General features: G+C 35.3%; 2 protein-coding genes across 2 annotated transcripts; both read left to right on the top strand.

Annotated features, from left to right (window-relative positions):
- Positions 1-1,146: 1,146 nt before the first annotated feature.
- LOC141644028 (uncharacterized) lies at positions 1,147-6,616 on the top strand. The gene is made up of 9 exons (XM_074453439.1): positions 1,147-1,275; positions 2,466-2,643; positions 3,013-3,085; positions 3,199-3,274; positions 3,419-3,499; positions 4,033-4,166; positions 4,998-5,247; positions 5,374-5,437; positions 5,772-6,616. Exons 2-9 carry the CDS (start codon positions 2,469-2,471, stop codon positions 6,233-6,235), a joined length of 1,317 nt encoding a protein of 438 aa, XP_074309540.1. The 5' UTR covers positions 1,147-1,275; positions 2,466-2,468; the 3' UTR covers positions 6,236-6,616.
- Positions 6,617-9,121: 2,505 nt separating this feature from the next.
- On the top strand, positions 9,122-10,526 carry LOC141644029 (protein MIZU-KUSSEI 1). Its single transcript, XM_074453441.1, has one exon. The coding sequence runs from the start codon at positions 9,422-9,424 to the stop codon at positions 10,262-10,264; it is 843 nt and encodes a 280-aa protein (XP_074309542.1). The 5' UTR covers positions 9,122-9,421; the 3' UTR covers positions 10,265-10,526.
- The last annotated feature ends 1,987 nt before the right edge of the window (positions 10,527-12,513 follow it).

Below are 12,513 nucleotides of genomic sequence, written 5' to 3' on the forward strand. Positions count from 1 at the left end.
TAAAAATGAAAATTAGGATTGGTGTGATATTTATATAAGATCATTTTTGCAATTAATTCTCCTATTGATTTCAACAATTTATTTGGAAGAAGAAAGATTTTGTAAATGAAGGGAAGATTAAAAATTATCATACATAGTAATTACTAATAATGGTGATTAATAGCATACTACCATTAAATAAAAGAAGTATAAGTTATATAAATATGATAGATTCATAACCAAAGTTGTAAGTGGAAAATAAAAAGTTTATATTAATTTATTTGTTGTATTAATTAATTTAAGAATAATGATAATAATAATGACATTTTTGTTAGATATTTTACTACATATATAAAAGGGTTAATTTAGTAAATTTACGTTGTATAGATTAGTGTCATGTCACAATAAATTTTGCCATGTCACAATTAAATTTTTGCCATGTCATAATAAATTTGCCATGTGGCATTGTCTATGTGGCTTTAATTGGTTATTTTAGAGTAGCCTTTTAATAATATTTATAGATTTCTTTAAAATTAGAAATCATTTTCCTTGTTTCATTGTTGGATCCAAAATCTGCTCTGATGCAGTTCGACTTAAGTGTGACGCTTCATGGACTGTAGACTTTAAGGCTACGGCGGGTTGGTTCCTCCAAAACATGGATGGTGATAGGATACGTATCGGCCAGGCAAACTTTTGGGCAGCTTCCTCCATCCAGGCTGAAGCTTGGGCTTTGAAGCTTGCTGTTCAAGATGCTCTTGTTCTGGGTTTTCTTCACATTGATGCTACCACTAACTGTTTAAGTCTTGCATTACAAGTTGGGGAAGCGGTTGAGCATGATCACAATATCGTGCCTATCCTTCATAGAATTAGAATGTTATGTTTTTCTTGTCATTGCTTTTCTATAAGTCATTATCCTAGGTCTTTTAATAGGATTGCTCATTCAATTGCTCAGGAAGCAAGACTGTGAGTAGTTTTTTACCACCATCGTCAATCAAAAAAAAAAAAAAAAAAAAAAAAAAAACTCTTTTTGTTGATAAAATAAGATAAAAAAATTAATTAATCTTCTGCAATAAGACTTTCCTTTTTTTCTTTTCTTTTCTTTTTTTTACCTAAAAAGTGACATAGACAATAATTACAACTTCCTATTAATTGTAGGACAATCTCTGTAGACTCCTTTATGACTTGATACAAAAGGCGGGCAAAACAATTACTCCTTCAAAATTTGGCTCTCCACCTTCTTCTTCTACCATCTCTCGAGTCTCGAGTCTCGACTCCTCGTCTCCTCTCAACTTTCCGGTACTTCCCTTTCTTCTTATTCTCTCAAACCCTACTTTTCTCTCTCCTTTCCACCCAATTTTTTAGTTTATTTTCATTATTTTGATTATTTGTCAATTGGTAAAATATCGAATCTTGCTGTTAATTTACTTAATTTTTTTTTTTTTGGTACATTGATCAATCGTTGCTCCACATTGAGGAAAATTGCATGCAACTAAGTAGATTATGTTTGTTAGTAATAAAAATAGTTTTTACCGCCCCCGTTCCGGTCAATAGTTTAATCACAGTCTTAAATTTAAATTTGTTAGAGGAATTTCATACAACGATAACTATTGACCGAGAACGGAGGGAGCTACTTTGATAGTCAATCAATAAAACAATTTGTTTGTTGAGGTCCAGATTAAGTCAACCTTACTTAAAACAGTATGAGGTTTTACTGGATTTGCTTGATTTCCTCACCTTTTAGATCTGTAATACAATTGGAGTACTTATTTTTCAGTTGATCGAGTAGTTCGCGTCTTGAATTAGAGTAGAAACGGGTTTTTATGTAATGACGGATCTGGAATTTTGATTTGGAGGTCAAAATTCGACTAGAGTAGAGACGGGTATTTAGCATTACCCATCATTTATTTACTTTTATCATTCTTTGTGAGGGTATTTTAACCAAATCTAAACAAATGACCGGGACAAAGTAAAGGAGCATCTTGTATATCCAAACAAAGGGTAAGTGAGCAACAAAGCCTTTCAGGTCAAATTCTAGTCGAATTGTGACCTCCAAATCAAAAGGGTAATGCTAAATACAACCCACTGGGTTGTATTTAAGCATTAAATACCTTCTAATTTGGGCATTAACTTAGTAATTAAGAACTAAATTACACATTAACCAATACATTTCATGCACGTATCAAGAATTTATTTCCTCTTTTGGTTTCTTAAATACAACCCAGTGGGTTGTATTTATCATTACCCATAAAGGATTGAGACGGATTGCTAACCAAAAAAGGGAACTGTCCTCCTTTTCACTCAAATTCATTCCATACATACAAAGCTTTAGAGTTGGTTAGCAGTCTCAATCTTTTGAGTGAAAAGAAGGAGGACAATTCCTATTTAATAATCCTATTTGCTCCGTGTGTGTGTGTATTTTTTCTTATTATGCCGCTGTCTGATTACTAAACTTTAGTAGTTCATTCAATGAATTGGTGGTGTTGCAGATAATGGCACCGGATGATATCATGTGCCTGCATACGTCGCGCAACTCAAATGATCTTGGTAGTAATAATATTTGTGTCAATTCTGGTGCCAAGGATATTGGCAATGTACTTGAAAAGGTTGTTGATCATATCCATGGGACTGTTGACCAGAACAAAGTTGGAATACATGAGAAGCCAGGTAATTTCGTGATATGAACATGGTTAAAAAGAATGTTATTGCATGATTCAGTAAGGATAAAAGCATTCATCTTCCCAAATACACATTGGTGTCTGTTTCTTGTATTGCTGCCTTTTATGTTTACTGATGTGGGGAAAAACTATAATCGAAGGAAAGATGAAGATAAAAGTCAGTTAAACTAATACGGAGCACTTCTGAACGATTCTAGTTTTTATTATCTTAATAATTCCGAAGGTTTCTAGTGTTTGTTATTGCTTTGCAATTTTTTACTGCAGCAATCAACATTTTTGTATGAGGTGACATGTTGGGTTTAATCATGTTTATATTGTTACTTCATATTTAAACTCTTCAATTGCTTATATATGATAGGTGTTAAACGACCTCGAGAAGAATACAATAACAATGAATCCTCTGTCCGTGTAGTTTACAATTCTTTACCAAGGTCAGTTTGGGCATTGATCGGCTTGCTTCTTCGTTTATGTAGCGACAGCTTTGATAGTGGCATTATAAGACCTTCAAAGGTTTATGTTACATTATCTTGTATTCTTATTTCAGCCGTAGCAAAAGAAAGCTTGAAGAACTTCTAAGTAATTGGTCCGATTGGCATGCCAAGCATTGTGCTTCAGCTGAGGTAAGCTTTTATCCTCAGTTCACCACATCGCCAGATGCATATGCCTGAATTCCTCACATCTCTTTACACAATTTAAAAGAGAGAATATAAAAGTTATATAGTCTACTGACAACATGCTCCATTTCAAAATTGACTTAATTTCAGGATTCAGCTGATTCGTTAGAATCCGGGGAAGAGACTTTCTTTCCTGCGTTAAATGTTGGTTCTGACAAGATATCAACTGTGGTATGCTCTTCTTCTCATCTCTATTTTATTTTCTATCCCTTGGTCTTTCTGACGTTGTCGTACTTCTTCAATCCCATTGGTTTGATGTTGTTCATAAAAGATTGGCGAGTTTTCATCATAAGAATCAATTAGATGAATTTTTTGAGCCTTGAACTGCTGCCACTTCCCCTTTTACCTTGTTCACTTGCCAATTACTTTTGCTGGTTTTTTTTTGTTTGCGTAATTGATTGAACGGTGCAACAATATAATCACATTTTCTCAAGTTTTCTAGGATACAATTTTGAATAGAAAATATTGACATTGAATGAACAAGTTATTTGCTTATCACATGTCCCATTTTTTTTAATACCTTGATTGCACCCAAAAGTTGCTGATAAAAAACGTTTTCATGCACGTTTATAATGTGATGCAGTATGCACATTCTTAATAATCAGTAGTTACCCTTACAAACATTTTAGTGATTTACATTTAGTTCATTGGTTTGGTTCTTATGCTTCGTAAACTCCTAACAAAAAATATTTTCTGGATGCTAGTCCTTTTCAATGGATGTTCCTGTTTCGAAAAGGCAACGAAAAGAGTCAGTGTCGCTGAACCAGGAATGCGAACCATTGTATGATCGAGGGTTTGCTGTTGGCTTGGCTTCTGATGCCGTTGCTAGTGAAGAGAGGTAAGGCACTTGCTTTTACACGGCCACACAGACAGTATTTTCTAGTTGTTAGTTGTGTTCGTATTTATCTATTCTTTATTTTTATTTTTTTTGTGTCTGGATGTGTGAAACTTGTTTTTACGTTTTTGTTCTCGGGAATCTGTTTGTGAAAATTAAAACGCTGATATAGTCATTGTGTTTAACATTAAGCAAAATCCTCTCTACCCTGGCGCAATCTCTAGAATGCAGCTTTGAGTAATCAGTTCACCTTTTCTCATTTAGTAGAAATATGTGTCCCACTTAATATCTATAGAACTCAACGAGTAATAGTGATTTTGAGACGAAATTGAGAGTACCTCCTTTGCTCATTTCACATTCTCATAGCGAGGAGAGGTCATGTGGACTCAAAGTTATTGGCAAAAAATTTGGTCAAAAATCTCTCATCAGCATTCCTATGCTCTATACCACTCTCAACCTCAAAACCCCCTTCTTGTTATATGGTTAAGATTTGTTTGCTTTACACAAATAAGCGGATTGGGGAGTCAGACCTGGGCATCAAAGCTAGTAAAATTGTGATTTCTCGTAAGGAAGAGGTAATAGAGGGCATCACCGCACCAGTGTTGGTGATGACACAGCGTGCTTTGTAAAAGGTGACTTTCTCATTGTCTCTTTGTGGGATGGGTTTTGCCGTTCCTTCTTTGTAAGATTTGCAGAATTTGTTGACTAACCGTTTAGTTTGTTACATTGCATATGTTTTTTAAGAAGTTTGTTTGAACTATCAAGTATTATTATAATGTGTTAGATTATCTGTTATGTATAATGGTTAACCGAAATTGTTCTCCTTGGTTGTAGTGGCGTAGATTTACGTGAAGCTCCACGTTGCTTTAATTGTGGTTCATATAATCATCCTCTCAGTGGGTGTAAGAAATCTATCGATAAGGCTGCTGTTAACAATGCTCGTAAAGAATTCCAAAGCAAGAGAAACCCGAATAGCAATCCACGAGTCCTAACCCGTTACTACCAGGATTCTCCAGGCAGGAAGTTTGACGGACTCATACCGGGTGCTTTATCAGCTGAAACAAGGAAGCTGCTTGGTCTAGGGGTGAGATGTTCATTATCTCGTTCATTTTAAAGTTAAGTTGTTAATACCTTTTTGTTATCTCTTTCATTTTAAAGTTGTTAAATACTTTTTTTTTTTTTTTTTTTTTTTTGTGTTTGTGTGTATCAGGTGGTTGATCCGCCTCCCTGGCTTAATAGAATGCGTGAACTGGGTTACCCTCCAGGATATTTAGGTAAGTCGTTTTTTCTTTTGTGTAAGTGATAGGATTTTTGCCCATGATTGTTTTGGGATGATGAAAATACCGACTTGTGTACACGATAGTAAATGGAACTTCCTTACTTAAACTAGAGTTGTTCATAGGTCGTCCCGTCCATTGAACCCGGCCCATCCCGCCCGCTAAAGCGGGTTCGGACAAGGCATTTTAAGAAAAACACAAAGGCCCAACCCACTAACCTATTCCGAACCCGCTAACTCGCTTGTTCGTGGGCCAAAAATTAAACATGAGCCGGCCCATGTCCGGCCCAAGCCCGCATTTGAACACCTCTAACTTAAACCTTCCTAATCAGATGCAGAAGAAGATGACCAACCTTCAGGAATCACAATCTTTGGTGACGGCGAAGCTCAGAAAATGGATGTGAGAAATGATTCTTCATTAAATTTACGCAAATTGCAAAATAAAGTAATGGTAGATTTCCCTGGAATAAATGCCCCGATACCTAAAAATGCGGACCATAGTCTTTGGGCACCATCCAGAGGCCGAGATCACCCCGATTTCTCCCTGAATCAACCTAACAATATGCGGAATTTTGCCCAAGAGTCCATTGCCATTAGAAATTTCCATGGTGCGTATGGGCTGAAGAATCACATTGACGGCGTATCTCCTCCTTTCAGTTTCAGATCTCCCCCAGTCTTTCAACACCCTTACAACTATCACCCAAGCGAGCCATTCAGACCAATAGGTGTCCCAATTCCAGTAAGTCGACGTTATGAGAGACCATTCATGGATCATTATAGACATAGTAGTTTCTAACGCCATCCAATTCCCGCCCATGGTTTCCCTTCAGATGAACTGGTCCAAAAGCAGGCTAACGTTACACAGAACAGCCATTTTCCGACTTTGGACCAGTATTATGTTAGGTACAACATACCGCTGATTTATGGTAATTAGGAAAAGATTATGGCCTAAAATAATTTGGGGCCGTCTAGATCGATTAGTTATCGAGTGATGTTAAGTTTCTAAGAAGCCATGTCGGACTTAGCTAGAGATAGATATCTTTTTTCTACCTGATGTTTGTTACCCATTGTTGTTTTCTCGTTTCGGTTCTTTCTGTGATCAACCTTTTCAAACATTAATACGCTTTTAGTTAATTAATGTGGATCCACCCAGAAGTGCCTAAATTACCGTTTTTAATTGGGGTTGGTAATTAACTTATAGTTAGGTTACCTGTAAACTTGTCCAGGTCCATGATGTGTACTCTTTGTATGACTTTTGTTTACTTGATTTTAGGTGAGATTCACATTTTATGGTCGTTAGATTAACTACTGATATAAATTTTAGTGAAGTTGACATTGGTTACGTATAGTTTGCGTCATATTAGTTCTCCGACTCGTTCTTTAGTACTCTGTATCGGTATGAGTTAACAATTGCGCATTATCTTTTGTTTTAGTTTCGACAGCAATTAATTAGGATATGCAGGTTTCATGAGTTTGAGCTTGAAATGAAGTGAAATATAGCCTGTTGGATAACTAAAACAAAGCACAAAGTGATCATGTTTCAACTCTGAGTCTATTTATATAGTATCATTTAGAAGTTTAATATCCTTCCGCACAACTGTTTTCACCCCATTTCTCTAATATATGTGAGGTTTATTTTATTAAAATGGGGTGAAAACAGTTTTTTATTGAAATGAGATGAAAACAGTTGTGCGGAGGGAGTAACTCTTTTTTTGAATAGCAAGATGACCCGCTAGTCCTACATTTTTTTAGGTTGCGCAAACCAAGATATATGAATTAGCCTGCAAACCATTTACATCAGGTTAACCATCCGTTTACCCGGATAACATACTATAGACTATAGAGGGTGTAGTCTAGTGTCATGATAAACCCCACAAAATTGCTTTGTGAAGGGTTTTAATTTGGACACAAATTCTCATTTGTGACGGGCAATATCCGTTACAAGTTTATGACGGGTTAAATAAAACCCACTTGGAAAGATAAAAGACAAGCTTTTGTGATTACCTAGACACTCTTACTTTTGTTTTATCTACCCATGTGGGTGATACTTGACCCGTCACAAGTTTGTGAGGATATACCCGTCACAAGAAAGACTTATTGTAATGTGAGACCCTTGTGATTCGTGTTAATAATTAAACTCCATCCAAAGAGATCTTTCCATTATTATCACATTTTAAGACGGGTATAATATTGTAAATGCTTATAAAATGATAAACTCTTATCCCATCATTCTATATGAATTATTATTTGATCTGTTTTTATATTTAAAATGATTATAATCGTCTCGCGATTTTAATCATATTTTAGTGTGAACATTTTCTGCTCTGAAGTATAAAGTTAGCGGCTGTATACAACTGTACAAGTAATCAGTTAATCAGAGGCTCCATAGATTGTGTAACTCTGTCAAGTTTTACAATATTTATGATTTAAAGTAAAGAAGGGAACACAAATGGACAATTTGGCGTCCTAAACGGCTGTTAAAGTACCCACAACCGCCGACCTAAACAAAGTAACAGCTTCAGTATGATGCTGCTGGAGTTTTGCTATTATCATGTTAGGGTAGAAAAAAAAGGTAAAAAGATGAGGAGAACAAGGGTGAAAAAAGAGTTGGTCTTGCTTAAGACGGGTCGAATATTGAAACGGGTAGTTACACTCACAAAACAAATAGAGGGGACAAGGTGGGGACACCCCCATGTGCCTCCCACCAACTCCTATTTGGGCATTTTGTGAGACAAAATGGTATCCGTCTACAACTTAAGACGGATAGTGTCCGTCTTAAGTAAGAATTTGTGGTGAAAAAAACATGTGGATATGCAATTAGAGATATGGCTTTAGTGGTTGCTCATCATTGGTAAACGTGCACTAGTGCATGATTTGGTACTAGAATTTTCTTGCGTACTTTGTTTATGGGAACAGTATTTGTAGGCTCGTGGGCTTCAGTCTTGGTGGGTACGGTATGGGTGTGTCCTTACCGGCTCTTCGGAGTAAAAGTTGCTAGACATGGTAAAAGTTTTCGGGGTCGGGTTTGTGGTTGGATGACTTATTTCATTTTTCGTTTCGAGTTTGAGTTTGTTTGGGTTACTATTATTGAAAAGTATTTTTGGTATGGGGTAAATTATTACGGGTCATTTGTGGTTAATGACTGACTATAAGACGTGTTTAGAGCTATATATATTACGGGTCATTGGTGAAAAAAAAAACAACCTTTTCTGAAACACAACTCATCTAAGTGATCCGAAAATGATATTCCATGTATAAAATCAAATGGAATTAAGGGAGTACTAATGAACTCATCTAAGTCATCCAAAAACGATATTCCATGTATAAAATCAAATGGAATTAAGGGAGTACTAATGAAATGAAATTATGATTGACTTGAAGCATAACTTCACTTGTTTTGCATATTATAATGAAAATATGTATAGAACCGCAAGGCCCTGTTCTTTTAATTTTAATCTTTTTTTTGTTTTTTGAAAGAAAATTTAATCTAAACTTAATTTAGTTCATGTTATATAAATTCAATTCAATTTATTTTACTTTTACTTCAGTTCACTTCATTCCGGTTTCACTTAACTCGATTTACCCGATTGTCTAAAGATTTTGGTAAAAAAAAAAGAGCTAGTACAAGAGTACTAGCTAAATGACAGATAATGTCTCCTTGGTTGGACCCATTTCCATAATATAAGCAAAATTGACAGTCTTATTGTCTCCTCAAGCCTACTATTTCCTGAACCAAATTTTCATTTTTTCAACATCAAATCTACTATTCCCTCTTATATCAAACTGTCCATTTCTTCTATTTGTCTACAAAATTGTCTTCCCTCCCTTTTGTTAGGTGAAGTGTTGCTCACCTTCCTTTTGCCACTCCTCTTTCTATACTCTCCTATTATTATTACTACTACAACATTTTCAACATTTTATCTCACTTTAAAACCCTCCTATAACTATTTGTTAATATCTTGTAATTAAATTTAGAGTGAAGATGAGGACAATAATGTCAAAGAGTGTTGATGAAACATCCTTCTCCTTCTCAAGAAGGTACTTGAATTGGAAGAAAAAGCCGGAAGGCGGTCTTACAGAAGACGAAAATGATAAAGTAACATTAACATTTGATCATAGCTCATCGTCTCATTCCTTTTCAAGTCTTCCTTCTGAAGACACCACTATGAGTCAAGAAGACACCGACCTTAAAAAATCATGTGTCTTAGTTCCCAAGACAAAGAAAGTACTCTCTGTTTCTAAGTTCAGGTCATTTTTTACTAAGAGCAAGTCAGGAAATGTCCATTCTACCCTTGGTTCTAAAGTTGTAGGTACACTTTTCGGTTTCCGACGTGGGCATGTTCATATTGCATTCCAAGATAATTCCAAATCTACCCCTGCTTTCCTCATTGAGCTGTCTACCCCGACTAGCGTTCTTGTTAGGGAGATGGCGTCCGGGTTGGTAAGGGTAGCATTGGAATGCGACAAGAAATACGATAAAAAGGGTTTGAAATTACTAGAAGAGCCACTTTGGAGGGCTTATTGTAATGGTAAGAAATGTGGGTATGCTATGAGAAGGGAGTGTGGGCCCGAGGAGTGGCGGGTTTTAAACGCCGTTGGGCCTATTACAATGGGTGCGGGTGTTCTGCCCGCTTGTGGCGATGGTGACGGTGATGGTGATGGTGATGATTCTGTTCCCCCTCGGATAAAGGCCGAGGGGGAACTTATGTATATGAGAGCGAAGTTTGAGAGGATTGTTGGGTCTAAGGATTCGGAGGCTTTCTATATGATGAACCCGGATGGAAATGGTGGACCGGAACTTAGTGTTTATTTGCTCCGAGTATGAGGGTTTTGTATCGGTTATTTGGTATAATATCGTCTTTATTTATAATAATTTTAGTAAGAAAAAAATGTTATGTCATATTCTAATTAAGTTATGAATTGGAGTATTAGCTTAAGTTTGGAATTTGGATCATCTTGTCTGATTTCAATTTTGTTGGCAAAATTTGCTTAAATTTCGACTATATGCTCCAATGTTCGATATGTACTCCGTATATGTTTGTAATGAAATTGAAGAAGTCGTAGTGACTATTATCGTCTTAGTCTAACATTACCAATTTAGTTTTCAAGTTTCAATTCGGATATATCATATCCGTATTGTTTAAGTGAGTTTCCATAATGGGTTATCTTGTAAAACGATTAATATCCGAGCAGTAAGGATCATCTGTCCCACTCTTGTGTCCCATTGTGTGTGCCACTCCACTCACCTTTTGACACATCACTTGTTGCAAAATAAAATATTACAATAATTATATTAATTTGTTGATGTGTTAGAAGGTGATTGGAGTGACACACCAATTGGGACACCAAATGGGACAGAGGATCCCACCCGATATCCGAGTGATAAATAAATGTTTGGATTTCGGCTTTCACTCGTATTTTTGCTTCAAATTGAAGTTTATTTTCAAATGTCCAGAATCTTTACCCAAACATTACTGTTTCGACTAAACCGAGTAAAATCTTAATCATCAGATAGAGAAGATCGTTAAGATTTCATGATACGCTGCCTTAAGTTTACATTTAGAATTTGTTTGTTATGTTGATTCATGATCTGCTTCAATGTATCTAAAATTAATTTCCCAAGATGATAAAATTGCAGCATTTGATAGTGGCAGACCAGTTTTCTTGAAAAATGACGAGTACATTTGACAAGAATGATCCGCGTGCACCAAATATTCATTGTTTGTAATTAATGAAATGATTCAACTTCCATTTAATTATGTTAATGATGGTGATGATGGATACAGATAATAAACTCCTCAATTTTTGTGGCTGTTTTTGGTTGTAATATTTGACAAACTTGAGTTTATTTTGTGGAGTTTTCTTTTCAATTGTACTCTGTCCTGTTTCTACTACTAAAGTTTCACATTGAATTATCACAAATAGTTGACTTGTGTATCATCATGGTTGTTTAGTGCTCAAGTCTCAATCTACTAATTAGACTTCAATAACTACTACTCCCTCCCATTCATAATAAACCTCCCATTTCATTTTGGCACAAAAATTAAGGAAACACACTACCCCACCATATAATTAAATTTGGACCACACAAATACACTACCCCACCATATAATTAAATTTGGACCACACAAACACTTACCAAAAAAGGAAATAGGGAGGTTATTGTGAATAACCGAAAAAGGAAATGGGGAGGTTTATTATGAATGGGAGGGAGTACTTTTTCTGTCTCAGTCATTTATTTACCTATTTCATTTGCGTGTGCTTATTTGACTATTTTCGATGATTTTTCCTTGAAGATTAGTGTATTTTTAAGAACTTTATCATCTATAAATGTGTAGTTAGGGAACATGATAAAATCACCATTAAATATGTCAAAAGTTTGAATTACCATCTCTTTACTAAGTATTCCATTTTTGTTGTCTTAATCAATTGTTTATCTTCCTCTTTTAAATTTTTTTTATGAGCAATTTGATCATCCGCACTTTAATTTGGTCCAGTTATCAACTAATAATTGACCCCTCCTATTCTAAATAACTGTCTCATTTGCCATATCCGTCTATTCACATAACTGTCTCATTTGTCATATTTGGACATGGTTTTTTACTTTCATACCCTTGACTCTTTTCTTTATTTAGCACCTACATCACCCCTAACCCATCATATTCAATACTTTTCATTATTTAACTCTTATATTCTTACCCTTATACAATACTCCCTCTATTTTTTTATATATGATTTTCTCACATTTCGAGACACTCCCTTCTCTCTTCAATATCTCTTAAAATATAAGACTAAATATTATGATATGTATACTCATATGAAAGAGTTTTTCGTAAGGAATTTAATGGTACCATTTTCATATTTTTTGAACAAATATATTTTTGTAAATATTAAAATCAAAGGCTTACCTCGTAAATGCAAAACGTCATATACTCCCTCCATACCACACCAAAGGTAACGTAGGGAAAAATGGAGTATTTAAGAAAAATGTGGAAAAAGTAAGGGTAAAGTGGGGAAAAAATAGGTGGGGTATGTAATTGTGGGTATAATTGTGGGTTTGAAAGTGGGGTATGT

The sequence above is a fragment of the Silene latifolia genome, chromosome 2, assembly GCF_048544455.1.
Source record: "Silene latifolia isolate original U9 population chromosome 2, ASM4854445v1, whole genome shotgun sequence".
Classification (NCBI taxonomy): domain Eukaryota; kingdom Viridiplantae; phylum Streptophyta; class Magnoliopsida; order Caryophyllales; family Caryophyllaceae; genus Silene; species Silene latifolia.